At 38.4% G+C, this 14474-nt stretch overlaps 1 protein-coding gene across 3 annotated transcripts in view; it reads left to right on the top strand.

Moving 5' to 3' along the window:
• DCUN1D4 (defective in cullin neddylation 1 domain containing 4) overlaps positions 1–14474 on the top strand; it is a 66899-nt gene that overhangs the window by 39449 nt on the left and 12976 nt on the right. For all 3 annotated transcript variants that reach the window (XM_033106289.1, XM_033106287.1, XM_033106288.1), the window contains exons 6-8: positions 413–483; positions 3754–3845; positions 10735–10843. In XM_033106289.1, coding sequence (XP_032962180.1) covers positions 413–483; positions 3754–3845; positions 10735–10843 — 272 coding nt within the window. The remainder of the gene's footprint in view (positions 1–412; positions 484–3753; positions 3846–10734; positions 10844–14474) is intronic.

Below are 14474 nucleotides of genomic sequence, written 5' to 3'. Positions count from 1 at the left end.
GTGGTTCCTTGCTGTTTCTAAAAATTATTGTATGTATTGAAATTATAACCAAAATAAGAATAGAGCTTTAAGCTACTTTAATAAAGAGCAGAAATTGAACTCAGTAGCCTTATCTGTAGACATAAATTATATATAAATTGTATATACCATATGTCCATAGGGTGAAGGACCTGGAGGTAAACTGACTTAAATGATTGTGCAGAGAGCAGAATCCTTTAATGATATAACTGAAATTCCTGAATATTTTTCAATTTATACTCAGTGATTTCTTTCTTCAGAAAAGGAGGAGTTATAGCCCTTAAGTGTTATTTGATTTTGGTTTAGTTTAATAATAAATATTTCGACAATACAGTGCAGTAGTAATAGTGTGCGTGGTTAGATTTAATTTATATAAGATTGCGTTTCATCCCAGGTACTGATGATGTTGTAGGTCCTGAAGGCATGGAGAAGTTTTGTGAAGACATCGGTGTGGAGCCAGAAAACGTAAGTCTGACTGACAAAGTTGGGGGGGGTAGTAAGTGGATTGTTTTCCTTACTGTCCCTTGACTACTAAAGCACCAAGAAAGGAGTAATGGGGTGTTAGTTTTTATGAGGCAATCTAACAAATAAGTTCCATTTCTAATTTGATTTGTAAGTGAAATTTTTTGTTGTCATTGGTATAGTGTAACTGCAGTCCTTTTGTCTCTCTTGTTTAATTTCTTGTATCTTAAAGGTGCAGTAATAAAATAATTAAACTAGATTTTTAAAAAAGTGATGTGGGCATGAGTATCCACAGTGATAGATCAACTGGGGGACCACGTCATGGCCTTGTGTCCCTTTGTCTCCCTCCGCAGTTGTCCTAGTCTAATGTAGAATTTATCCAGGACTTGAAATAAAATTGTTCTTAAGTGTTTTGATAGGATGTAATTATCAAGAATTTTTCACAACTCTTACACTTCCATTTGAATTTAGCTTAGAAAGCAATTGCTTTTTAGTGTAAAGGCCCTAAGTGCTTCCCTTAAAAATTTAATTAGAAGTTATTTTATATGCTTAATTATTTTTGCCTAGTTCTTATCATGTTGTTGTTGAGTATTTTTTCCTGTTCCCATATCTTCTCTCTTACACGAAAATGAAAAATTCTGCTCATACAAATGCCCAGATCATTAACTGTGTAGTTTAATATTGCATTAGCCTCCAATTTAACAAATATGTCTTAGATCCTAAATGAATTTATGACCTGGAAGAGATCTCAAGAGAGCGTCGCCTTCATTCAGACTGTTTGCAGGGTATATAGTGTCCTGAAAGAAAACTAGGAATTGAGACTACACTTTTCTATGAAACCTTTTTTTTCAGTATCATTTCTGTGCCTCTGTCCCCCACCACTTCCCCTCAATGACACTTTACGTTTTCTAAAGAGCCTTTGGAATGTCTCCAACTTACTGCAGGATTTTTGTCTTGTATTTTTAATTTTAGTATGATCTAGTTCTGGTATCTTGATAATTATTCACCTTGGTGGAATGGTTTGGGGACAACTGGGTGAATAGTGTTTTTCCTGGTCTGGTCCACAGACCAGTTGTAGACATAGGAAAGAACATTTCACTGACTTTAAGAAGGAAGTGTTTGCCGGAATGTGGGCCAAGGTTGGCAGGGTGTTTTCTGAACAGTATGAGTGAGCTGGGCCTGAGAGGGGATCCAGAGATCCCACCCAGAGGACAGTAGTCCCTGTATGATGGGTGATCAATCGATTGCAGGGGTGGGCAGCAGGGCGATGGCGAGGAGACAGGGAGGCCAGAGGTGTGAGGGGGTTAGATGAGCATTTCTTCGCAGGTGGAAAGGCCTGTCTGTGGGAGGAGGTGCTGATGTTGGTTCTAACTGAAAAAAAAGGAGGGGAGATGGCAGCTCCTCAAAGCTCCTCACCCCCAAATACCAGGACTCTACTAAAAGAGAGCTGCTACTATAATGTTACCCTCTTTGAGGCACTTATGAGTCCTCTATTTCTGTAGAAATAGAAATATTCGTGAAATGTTGAATCATGCACATGGAAGACCAAAAGGCCAAATTTAGAATATTATTTTAAAGTATTTATTACCGTACTTCAATCCTAAGATGCCATTGATAGAAGTTGTATTATTTTGTATCATTACTGAAAAAGAAAAAATGTAGTTAAATAACTCTAATACGACATTAATTGTGGATATATCCCAATTTCAGAAATGTTAACATTTGAGAAACAAGTGGCAAAAAAGTTTTTAAAAGGCTGTCTTCCTCGATGAGTAAGCACTTTAAAGTATTTAAAACTCTCACCTTGCCTGGTATTTATAGCTTATGAAATTTGAGTAGGCTTGAAAAATTCAAGCCTTCTTTCATTTAGTAAGGTAATGGCAAAATCCTTTATTTAAGTAGTTAGCTTCCTTATTAGCTATCATAAAAAAAGGTCTATTTTGTGTAAGGAAACATTGTGAATATCTGCTTGGCAGTTTAGACATATTTTATGTATACTGTGTCTGTGTTCTTGTGCCCTCACCATTTTTTGAACTTAATAAGTGTTTATGTGGAGCTTGTAATCTTTCTAATAGAGGATTGAGTATAGATATTGAGAACATACCAAATTAAGAAATGGGGGGCTGTTCACCGAGGTACATGGATATACAGGAGTCAGAATTCTAAGAAAAGCCGAGAGATGAGGAGAAAATCCACTAACGTGAACATTTTAAGGAACATATAACCTCTTCTTTTTGGGCAATTCTTCTGAGTCTCTTAAGTTGCCATTTTTTAAGTTCACATTTTTAAGTTCATCAAATTTTATGATGATGTGTACAATATGTAGATACATTGATTTACTAACCAGCTCCCATAATCTACCTCGTAATCTAGATTTTTTAAAGTCTAACACACCTGGTAACTTTTAAAAAATGGATATGTACTGACTTGATAGATATTTGATGAAAGGGAATTTTAAACAGAAAAAGTACACATAATCCTACCATCATAGCAGTGACTTTGATTTTTTTGTGTGGCGCCCACTGAGACGTGATTGGGCCGTGCTGCTGCCCCGTGCACATACCAGGCATGCCGCTGTTTAAGTGGAAGGTCAGGCTACTTTAAAATAATCCCCCCCAGCGTATGTAGTTGAATTTATAAACATTAATGTATTTGTGATCCAACTCCACTGTATATGTTCCACCACCACCTTTTTATTTCGTAACACTCTGTTCTGCCCCTTGCTCTTTGCGTTAAATAAATATTGGAGGTTGTTCCCTATCGGTTGTACCGATAGCTCTACTGTATTTGTCTTAATGGTAGCATATTCCTTTGTGCGGAATGTATTTAGCAAAGAGGTGTTTAACTAGCCCCGTGTTAGTAGACGTGTGTTTGTTTTCAATCTCTTGCTACAGTAAGTATTGTTGACTCTACACCTTGTGTGCATGTGCAGGTATGTCTGTAAGATAACTCTCCACAGGTGGAATTGCCAAGTCAGTAACTGGTTTTAATTTTGGTAGATCCTGCAGAATTGCCCTCTGGAGAGGTTAAGCGCCTTGCACTGCACCATCATGCAACATGAGAGTTCATGTTTCTCCAAGCCCTTGTCAGCAGACTGAATTATCAAACTTCTAGATGTTTGCCAAACTGGACTCATTCTTTTGAAGTTAACCTCATTCGTATTTCGGTGACTAAACTACTGTGAACAGAAGCATTTGACAAGATGTTAATGTATTTAACTGAGGAGATCTGTCGTTCTGATTTGATTGGGCTTTCTGTTTCTTTTTTTAACAGGTAGTTATGCTTGTCCTAGCTTGGAAATTGGATGCACAAAATATGGGTTATTTTACTCTACAGGAATGGTTAAAAGGAATGACTTCTCTACAGTAAGTCCTGAGACTGCATTGCGGGGGTCCCTGCCCTCCCAAGCGGGCTGCCTCCTCCCTGGGACCTCAGCGAGCCTGGGATGGGTGACTGAGGAAGGCCAGGTGATCTGCGGCCATGGGTGTCGAGGCCAAGCCCCATTTTTATATGATGAGGAGGGGAGGGCTATTATGGTTGAATTTGAGCAACCATATAAAGTTTTTATATAATGTATATTTATTTTAGTATTCCTCTAGAACAGCTCTGGCCAATAGAAATAGACCAGCCTTTTCTCATGCATGTGAGCCACATGTGTAATTTAAATTTTTCCAATAGCCACATTAAAAAAAAGTAAAAAGAAACAGGTAAAATTAATTTTAATGTATTTTATTTAACCCCCAAATATTATCATTCTAGCATGTAATCAATAGTTAAAAAATCAATGAGCTCTTTTACATCCTTTTTTCGTATTACATCTTCAAAATCTGATGTGTGTATTACATTTACGGTACATCTCAATTTGCATTAGCTGCATTTCAAGTGCTTGGTAGCCACGTGTGTGTTTAGTGGGTACTGTATTAGCACAGGGGTAGAGCTTTACAAGCAAAGGCTTATTAGCATCTGGTTTACAGTCAGTGTGAAAAAATTGAGTAAAGCAAAACTTAAAAGTAAAAATGTTTCATATCTTCTATTTTATATATTTTAGTTTCAGGCAAAATTGGGACTTCTTTACTCTAGTTATTAAAAAGTAGCAATAAAGATTCTGTTGGAATTACCTGACCCAGAATAAGAAAAAATCAGTGTATGCTTTGTGCTTGTGGTGTGGTGTGTGTACGTGTGTGTGCGCACACATGTGTGTGTTCGCATGCTGAAAGTGTCATTCAAGAAAGCAAATTGTTCTATATTACGCAGTGAAGGGTACAGTTGAGGTGGATGACTAAACATTTCAAATGGTATTGGAAGATGAAGTGCTAATTTTTAACATAGTAGCTTTGATCTAGTACTTTGAATCACTTCTTTTTCTTTTCACTTTAACTGGGATTAATAGACTTTGATTTTTATTAGATTAAAATTGGAATTGAAATGGATTTGTTTTATTTAAATAATTTTGGAATATGTCAACTTTCAGTATCATTGTCCATTTGTTATTGATAATAATGCTTTATTTATTTGCATTGTGCCTTAGTAGTTTATGAAGTCTTCATACTGTTTTTTCCATCTGAGCCTCATGGCTGCCGAGAAAGATCAGTCTTGATCCTTGTACATTTTACAAATGAGGAAACAGGCTCAGAGGGGATATGTGATTTGTAAAAGTAAGTGGCAGAGATGGGAAGAAAACCCAAGACTTCTCATTCTTCCTGTGCTGCTATTGTCTGATGGCAAATGAGTTTTAGGTTAAAAGCCAAAACCACCCTTTTCCAACTACACTTTCCTCTCAGCATGCGCTAGAATTTAGGATTAAGTCTCTGAAATCTCTAAAAATCGTATTGTGTTAGCAAACATCTCCTTATGGTTTTAAGCCTATTAACTCATTGTTTTCCTGCCTTGGTTTGTTGCTTTCTGAGTAGAGTACATGATGGCTGCTCTTTTTTAAAGTGTCTTTGTAATGATGACTGCATAGCCATATCAAGATGTTATTTTAAGGCTTCAGAGGAGGCTCTGTCAACATTTTTTCAGGCACATTTTCATTTTTCTTATAAGTATAATATCCATTTTTGTATAGTTATGGATTCTTTTTTACATTTGCCTTTACAAAAGAATATTGCCAGGCTTTGCCCATGTGTTTTCACGGCCTCACCACCTGGGAAATGAAATACACAGTTTCCTGGAAAATGTCTATATGTATGTTTGGGGTTGAGGAGAACACTCCACAGGCTCATTGTTGGAGACTCTGCTTGCCACTTTGTGTGACACAGGTGGTGGCAGTGGGCTCCTATGGAATGCTGCTACTTGGTCCTTGCAGTTCAGAGTGCACTGACAAGCCTGGTCCATGTAAAGGCATTGAGGAATCTGCTTGCTTTTTGTGATACGAATCTCTGAGACTGGTTTCCTCATCAACACGGGAGATAATTACTCAGAATAACCTGTAAGGTTCTTTGTAGTTCAAAAATAGTCCAGCTTCATGTTTTAAGAACCTCGACCCCTCACCCCCTCTAGCCTCCCTTGATTTGTCATTTGTTCAGCAAATATTTGAATGGCAGTGATGTGCCAAGCTCTGTGTTCTAGTCCTGGAGAAACAAAACCCACGAACAAGACAAAGTCCATTTGGGGCCGAGGCTTGGAAGCAATGTTCAGGCAAAAGATCAAAAGTAATAAGGTCACTTCTCTTTATGCTGCTTGAATTAACTAAATAAGTACTGTATTGGTAGGTTCGTGCACCCAGTAACTAAGAAAACTCTGCTCAATCATTTATATGCTCTTAAGATAGTAGTAAGTAGTCCTTTTTCGAATGATCTGTTTTATCTTCTATTTTGGATTCTTTTGCTTTTTTGCTCATTTTTGGTTTTATTAAACCTGTCCAGTGAACTGTTTTGGACTCAAACTTTAAAGTGTATATGACAAAATCTGCATTTTCATATACTAGTAGATTTGATTAAAAGGCTGTTTTTTGTTGTTACTACACAGTGGGAGTGTGCTAGAAATAGAAAGCCCACGCGTGGGTTTTGGAACCAGAGAGTTCTGAATCAGTTTGGCCTCTTCCTGGGTGTCTCTGGTAGCATTTCTGAAGGCAGGCAGGTGAAGTGATAAAGTGTGGCGTACGCTTGGGCACTCAGAAACCAGTCTCGCCACTGTCTAGGGGAGTTGTGGGCATGGCCTCTGCAGGGCCGGGTTTTGTGAGTGCTGGAGGAAGTGGCCGCAGCTGGTGGGGAATTCTGTCCCCAAGCTCCCTCGGTCATTAGTCAGAGGAAGCACAGTTCTTGTTTAAATTGATCGTTTGTTCTATTTATTGCCTCGTTCTAACATGTGGGTTTAAGGTTACCTCTGATGAATTAAGCTTTATAGGGATGTTTAAGCTAAACAAAACCAAGTATGTTAGAGTTATAGCTCAGTTTGCATAGAACTGATGATGGGCTGGGAAATAACCTTTGGGCTGACTGAATAAAGGGGTGAAGGCCCTTTCTGGGTAATGGGGGGAGAACTACCTTTGATTTTATAACCTTTGAGGATGATTGTCCTGATTTCTGTTGCTTCTGCATGTGTTTTGTGGCAGCAAAACTCAAATAGATGATCCCATGATAATGTGTATATTTTGTTTAGGCACGTGATGCCCCATAGTGGTGTGGCACTGTCACTCTACAACTTCTATGAGTTTTCTTATACGTGGTACCTAGCAAAGCAGGGGGAAACGGAGTGAAGATGTGGCTGCTTTCTGAAAAATCTCAGGCTTGTTGCTTCAACTTCCCAAGCCTGTTTCTTCACAGGCCCTTTGTTAGAACTAGAACCGAGTCACCTCTGCAGACCATCCTGTTGAATGGCCACTAGATGGCACCCTATGGTTCAGACAGGGTGACTCAGCGGCCCGTTTCCCTAGTGGGGGTTAGTCCAGGGGCTCTGCAGGACAAAGCCCCTTTTAAAGCAGATTAAATTCTTCATTGACAGTGTTATCTCTAACCCATGTAACTATCCTTAATAGATAAATGAAGTGAAAATTTTACTTTGGGCATTTTATGCTTCACAGTCCAGACAAGACTTCTGATCATCTTTTAAACATAGGGACGTATTTTGCCAGGGCGGCTGGACTCACTCCCAGGCGTGCTGCAGAACTTGACATTTCGCCTTGCAGCTCTACCCAAAGACTCCCAGCTACTTTTTTTCCTGTGAAGTTATTTAAATGAGTGGTTCCTGCCCTTGAATCTTTTCAACAAACAACTGCTCTTCCGCTCATTGGGCAGGATTAAACTAAACTGGCCAAAATCTGGCCAATTTCCTGTGGCTTTGGTCTGTAATATTCCTTTCCAGTACAGATTCCAGGGACCTCTGCCTTAGGTTTTACGGTTACTATGCCCTCCTCTTTGACCCTCCCCCATGTTATAATAAAATATTATTTATATACACAGTAATAAATCAAACCATACAGTAGAGTACCCAGTGCAAAGTAAGCCCTGCTCCCACACCTCCCTCCTAGACTCCCACTTACTGTCTTTTTCTGTACCCTTTATCCTCAGTGGGGTTCAGGCACTAGAGCTCTAACTAGGCTATCAGTGTTTCTTTTTTTCCCTTCCCTAACCCTTCTCCACAGGGATCCAGAATGAGGTTTTCAAGATGGAAGCCTGATCGTGGTCTCTCCCGTGGTAGGAGGTGGCTTCCATTGGTTCTAGGATTCAATAAAAAAATAAAACACTGTGGGCCACAGAAAGTCTTTATGGTCTTGTTCTACCTCCCTTTCAACCTCAGCTTGTACCACTTCCCTTCTTATTCTACTCAGTCTAGTCACAGTGTTTTTCTTTTGGACTTTGGACTTGCCATGCTTCCTTCTACCACTAGGCCTGTGCACATGCTGTTACTTTTATTTGGAAAGCCCTCTCCTCCAAAAACATCGAATCTCTGCTTGTCTTTCAGCTATCAGATTACGTGTTAGTTCCTTAAAGAAGTCTTCTTTAATAGTCTAATTAGACTTCCAGAATCATTAATTTTAATCTTTTTTTAAGTTTTGAAATAGCAGAAAGAAATAAGGACATTCTAAATTGTTATACGAGGTGTGATCAAAAAATATGGTGAATGTTTAAATAACAAAAATTTATTACAGTAAAAGATACATTGCCATTAATCCCTCTCAAAACACTCCCCCTCGCTTCGAACACACTTATCCCATCCTTGCCACTTTCTGAAGCAGTTCTGGAAGTCCTCTTTTGTGAGTGTCTTTATTTCATCCTCTGTCATGACAATGTTCTGTGTCACACGTTGCTTATGATATGGCAGTTACTGTCAAAAACATAACGGTGTGTCCTCATCCACGTTATTCACTGGATCTGGCACTGTGTGGCTTCTGGCTCTTCCCCAAAGTCAAAATGACCATGAAAGGAAAACGTTTTGAATCGATTCAGGACATCGAGGCAGCCACGACAGCACAACTAAAGACACTCACAAAAGAGGACTTCCAGAACTGCTTCAGAAAGTGGCAAGAACGATGGGATAAGTGTGTTCGAAGTGAGGGGGAGTATTTTGAGGGGGATTAATGGCAGTGTGCCTTTTACTGTAATAATTTTTTTCTATTTAAACATTCACTGTATGTGGTAATCACACCTCATAGACTCACAGAAATGAAACATTTGCTCTAAGTTTTGGCTGTTAGCGATTTTATCTCAATAGATTATGATGACGTTTTTGTAGTTAGCTTTCGCAAATTTATTGCTAAAAATAGATCAGTGTGCTCTATTATGGACCATATTTTAGTTTATAAAGTACAATATTTACATTGATAATACTTGTTATGTATATTATCTATACTTAGTAGCAGGGAAAAGCTCTATAGAAAAAGCACAGGGAAATACGTCCAGCATTGAAAAGCTTTGATATTGCTGGTGAAAATGGTGACTCTTGGTTCTCATTTTTAAGGGCTAGATGTTACAAACTAAATTAGTTCGTAAAAATAACCAATTAGTCTGCTTCCTTAAGAAAAATAAACAGTGTGCCACTTACCTATAAAAATGGGTTATCATCACCAGGGCTCAATAGAGAAATAGCTGATTTCAAATCTAGGGTAGGGAAAGTACAAGGTGAGCTAGAATGTCTTGTGTCAGAAAGTGAGGACATGCTCCAAGACTGACGGGGGCATGTCAGGAGGACCCTGGAGCCCGCTTGAAGGAGCCGCTGCCCAAATGAGGACATTTTGTGCATCAAAAAGAATAAAGACAGTAATAGATTATAAAACTGAATGAAAAACAAAAATCCTGAAGTCCAAAAAATAAGTGGTGAATAGAACTCTTCTTTATAGAAAAATTACAGCCAGTAATTTTTGATAGAAATTACTTTTGATAGAAAAAGCATGATAGAGTTAGAAAAATCACCATTTTGTATCTTCAAATGTAAAATCTGTTCAGGCAGTTATCACCAATGGATGCTAAAACCACTGGTGAAATGTTGTTGAGGAACAGGATTCAGAGTCTCAAGATATCATCCTATAGATTACATGCTATTTCAGAGGAGGAAAAGTACCTTTAAATGGGGCATCTGATGGGCAGTACCCTAATTAAGTGAATCAGCTCAGCGTCACCAGTAATGGGACAGACTGAAGTTACCAGCCTCCTCTTGGGGTGCACGGAGAAGGGCATCACATGTAGTGTTCTTACCATGAGTGTTTAACCTGAATATAATCATAGGGAAATTTTCTGACAATTCGAGATTCCATAAAACAGCTAGTCTGATCTCTTCTAAAATGATGTTATCAAGAAAGACAGAAACAAAGCAGGACACCCTTCCAGAGACTAGGGGGACATGACAGCAAAATGTAATGCATAAGCCTTGATTAGATCCTAGTTTGGAAAAAAACAAAAACAGCAGCTATAAAGAAAATTGGGGGAACAATTTGGACTTTGGTAATGTGGGTTGTATATTAGCTAAGAAAGTTAACACTGATAGAATAGTAAGAGTGATGGTATTTAAGTGTTTAGGAGCGAAGTGTCATTAAGTTGGCAACTTACATTTAAATGGTACGGAAAACAGTGTGTGTATGAGAGTACAAGTGTGACAACGTTCGTTGTGAACTGAGGGGATGTGTATACGGGTGCTTATTTCAACTTTTCTATACATTTGAAATGTTTTAAAATAAAAATTGTACGAAAAAAATCGGTCATCACAGATATGTTCCAACTCCAGGGTTTTTATTCTGTCTTTTGGTATTGTGTTTTATATTACTGCCCCAATTAAGAAAGAAAACTCAGGTTATAATTTGCCTTTGTTCTGTTTTTCTAGATGTGATACAACAGAAAAACTCAGAAATACTTTGGATTACTTAAGATCATTATTAAATGATTCTACCAACTTTAAACTTATTTACAGATACGCGTTTGACTTTGCACGGGTGAGTTCTCTGGAGCCTATCCAGATGTTTCCCTCTCCCCCCCCCCTCTTTTTTTGCCTTTTGAGGTTTGTTTTTGCATACTACAGCAAAGAAGTTAATAAGTTACTCCCAGGATGTTAGTTCGAATTTCTTTCTACGTATACACTTTCTAAACTAACTCTGATTCTGAGCAAAAAAGTAGTATGATAAGCAAAAAGCTGTAGTGACAGACCTCTTGAAGCTCTCGCTTAGAAGTAACTTATAAATGGGCATGCAGTAGACACTGTTCTGAATATCTCTTAGATAAGGTGGTAAAACTTTTCCTTCTCATGAAACAGCGGATCTTCACCATTGGGTTTACTAGAATAAGCTAATCAGATCGAATCTGGTTTCACTTTGGGTGCTATATTGTTTTTGGATAGCATTTGAATTTCAAACTTAATTTCCATGAACATTTATTCAAATGTAATTTCTAATCATCATTTTGGAAAATGGTCATCTTGTTTGTTACATAGTGAGCCAGGTCCAGGTATGTGACAGTGGTTCTACTGGAGTGAAATCAAGTCTTGTTTTTCAGCCTGGTCACCATAGGTCATAAGTGCTGAGGCACCAGTTCCCATTGTACTCATTCACACACAATCAACAGCCCGTACACTTGATTCAAACAGGGTGTTTTCTGTTATGTTGGTGTGTTTGTTGAATTTGAGTTACTAGTCTTTCTTGATTGATTGCATTTTTTAAATGAATTTTTTTATTACAGCAGAGAAGTTAGTGAAAAATCATTTTTTCTTTCCTACCCCCGTGCTGATTTTTTTCACATTTTACCTGCTTTGGCTCTGCTACTTCAGCACCAAAGGTTTATTCAGTGGTGAATTCTCGTGTGTTAGTATAACACAGTAGTAGTTTTCTGTGGTGTCCTCATTCGTAAATTTTTGCATTATTGCAACTTTCAAATAAAATGACAACATGTGTGGAAATTTATAGATGTTAGAAATTATATGGTAAAATTCAGATACAGAGTTTTACTAAATGGCATTTGTGTAGTTATGTATAAATATTATTTACCAGATGCTTTTTGAATAGATGCATAGTTTCTAGTATTAAATATTTTATTACATGAGATTTTTTTTCCTCCCAAAGTCAGCTGTTTGTTACTGTATGGGTCAAAGTTTGTTTAGAAGAAACTTTCTAGAAAATAGGGCTTATTTCCTAACTACTGTGTAGGGGTCAAATTTTCCCATGTATTTGCTGCTTTAGACCCAGGTTCCATTTTACTCCTTCCTGGCTTTTATTCATCCTCAGTCAATCCTTTGGTTGCCTCTTTCATGGTGCTTCTGCCACCGCCTTGCTGGTTGAGGCCCTTGCTGCTCCTTGCCTGCACTGCTACAGTAGCCTTATTTCCACATTTTTTTCACTTCTCATCCAGCATCCACATGAGTAGGGTGTCATTCATCTTCCTTCAGCCCTAGGGTCACTTGGCCACCTTCCACCTCACCGAAGCCTTCGGTACCTTCCCTCTGCCTGTATGTACTTCACCGTGTGTCTGGTGGTGCAGTTGCTCCCACAGCAGGCAGAGATGCTTTCAGTGTACTTCACAGAGGAGGAAAGTGGGCCTCGGAGAAGTGGAGAAATTGGACCATGGTCACATTGTTAAACAATACTAGACGCAGGACTCACACCCAGGTTCTGGCCCAAGTCCAGTCTGCAGGGCAATCCAGGCTTACAATCCAGTCCCAAGCTCCCTGTCTTATGTATGTGATGCCTGCGACACTTGTGTTGTGGCGAAGTTGAATTAGCTGTTCACTGAACCTGCCACCTACCTTTTTGGTGGGTTCTGCTTTCTGTCTTTCATCACGCTGGGCCTCCGCCTAGAGCCCTGTGTGTACTCGCGCGGCTCTCTCCATGTCCTGCTTCAGGGCCCAAGCTCCTCCTCCTACTTTCACACAGCCTCCCACTCCTGTCCTGGGATCATACTGTGTCTTCACTACTTAAAGCTCCTATCTCCTATAGCTTGGCTTTGGAGTTCAGGTAAAGGCCTCAATTTTATCTGCCAGATTAAGGGAGTAGTGTTTTCTTTCTAGGTATCCCCTGTAGCAGCCAGCAGAGTTCTTTGCTTTTAAGGAGAGTATCAGTTAAGATCAGTGAATTAAGTTGTTTTACATAATGATGAATAATAACAACCACCATTCAGCTAAAATAGACTGTCACACAAATTTGTTATTGAATCCTTTTTTGTTTTATTTTGTTTAGCTCTGTCCCACAAGTTTTGAGATGTTGTATTTTTGTTTACATTCAGTCTAAAATATTTTCCAGTTTCCCTTGTGATTTCCTTTTTGACTCATTGGTTATTTAGAAGTATGTTGTTTGTGTTATTTTCCAGGTGTTTAGGATTTTCCAGGTAATCTTTTTATGATTGATACCTAGTTTAATTCTGCTGTGGTCAGAGAACATATCCTGTATAATTTAAGTCCACTTAATTGTATGGAGGCTTGATTTATAGTCCAGAATATGATCTGCTGGGATGAATATCTAATGTGTACCTGAAAAGAAGGAATATTCCCCTGCTGTTCAGTGGCGTGTTTCATAAATGTCAGCTAGGTCACGTTGGTTGAGAGTGTTGTTCGGTCTTGCGTGTCCTTATGGATTTCTGCCTACTTGTTCTGTCAGTTACTGAGAGGAACATTGAACTCGCCAACGATAATATTTCTCTTGTCACTTCTATCATGTTCTTTGTTTGTTTCATGTACTGAAGCTCAGATATTAAGTTTAGATACACTTAGTATTATGTCTTAAAGAATTGACCCTTCAGCATTATGAAGTGTCTCTTTATCTCTGGTAATAATGCTTGTTTGAAGTCTACTTTGATAAAAATGTAGCCACTCCAGCTTTCTTTTGATTAAAGTCTGCAAGATATGTCTTTTTCCATTCTTTTACTTTTAACCTATTTGTGTCTTTATATTTAAAATGGGTTTCTTATAAATAGTGTATATTTGGGTCTGACGTTATCTGTCTTGAGATGCCTAAACCATTTATATTTAATATAATTATTGGTACAGTTAAGTTTACATCTCCTTTCTTGCTATTTTTCCCATTATTTGTCCCATCTCTTTTTTGTGCTTTTTTTCCTCTTTTGATGATTTAGTTTGGATTGAGTTTTTGGGTTTTTTTTTTTTTTTTTACGATTCCATTTTATTTCCACTATTGCCTTGTTAGCTATTATCTGTGCTTCAGTTTTCTTGCGGTTGCTGTAGGCTTTATAGTATATTATATTTAAATTTTCACAAGTTTTCTTCAAATAATATACCACTTCATGTATAATACAAGAACCTTTACATTCGCCTTCCCATACTTTTTGCTGTTATCATACACTTATATTTATGCTGTAACTCTCACAGTATATTGTCTTAGTCTAGTCAGGCTGTTCTAACAAATACCAGAGACTGAGTAGTTTATAAACAACAAAAATTTATTTCTCACAGTTCTGGAGGCTGGGAAGTCCAAGATCAAGGCCTGGACAGATTGGGTGTCTGGTGAGAGCCCGCTTCACTTCCTGTAACCTCACAGTGTTAGAAGAAGGCAGGAGGGATCTCTCTGGGGTCTCTTATAAGAGCACTAATCCCATTCATGAGGGCAGAGCCTAATCACCTCCTCA

Source organism: Rhinolophus ferrumequinum, chromosome 5 (assembly GCF_004115265.2).
Source record: "Rhinolophus ferrumequinum isolate MPI-CBG mRhiFer1 chromosome 5, mRhiFer1_v1.p, whole genome shotgun sequence".
NCBI classification, from domain to species: domain Eukaryota; kingdom Metazoa; phylum Chordata; class Mammalia; order Chiroptera; family Rhinolophidae; genus Rhinolophus; species Rhinolophus ferrumequinum.
The sequence above is the reverse complement of the archived record's forward strand: the minus strand, read 5'-3'. Positions and strand labels throughout refer to the sequence as shown.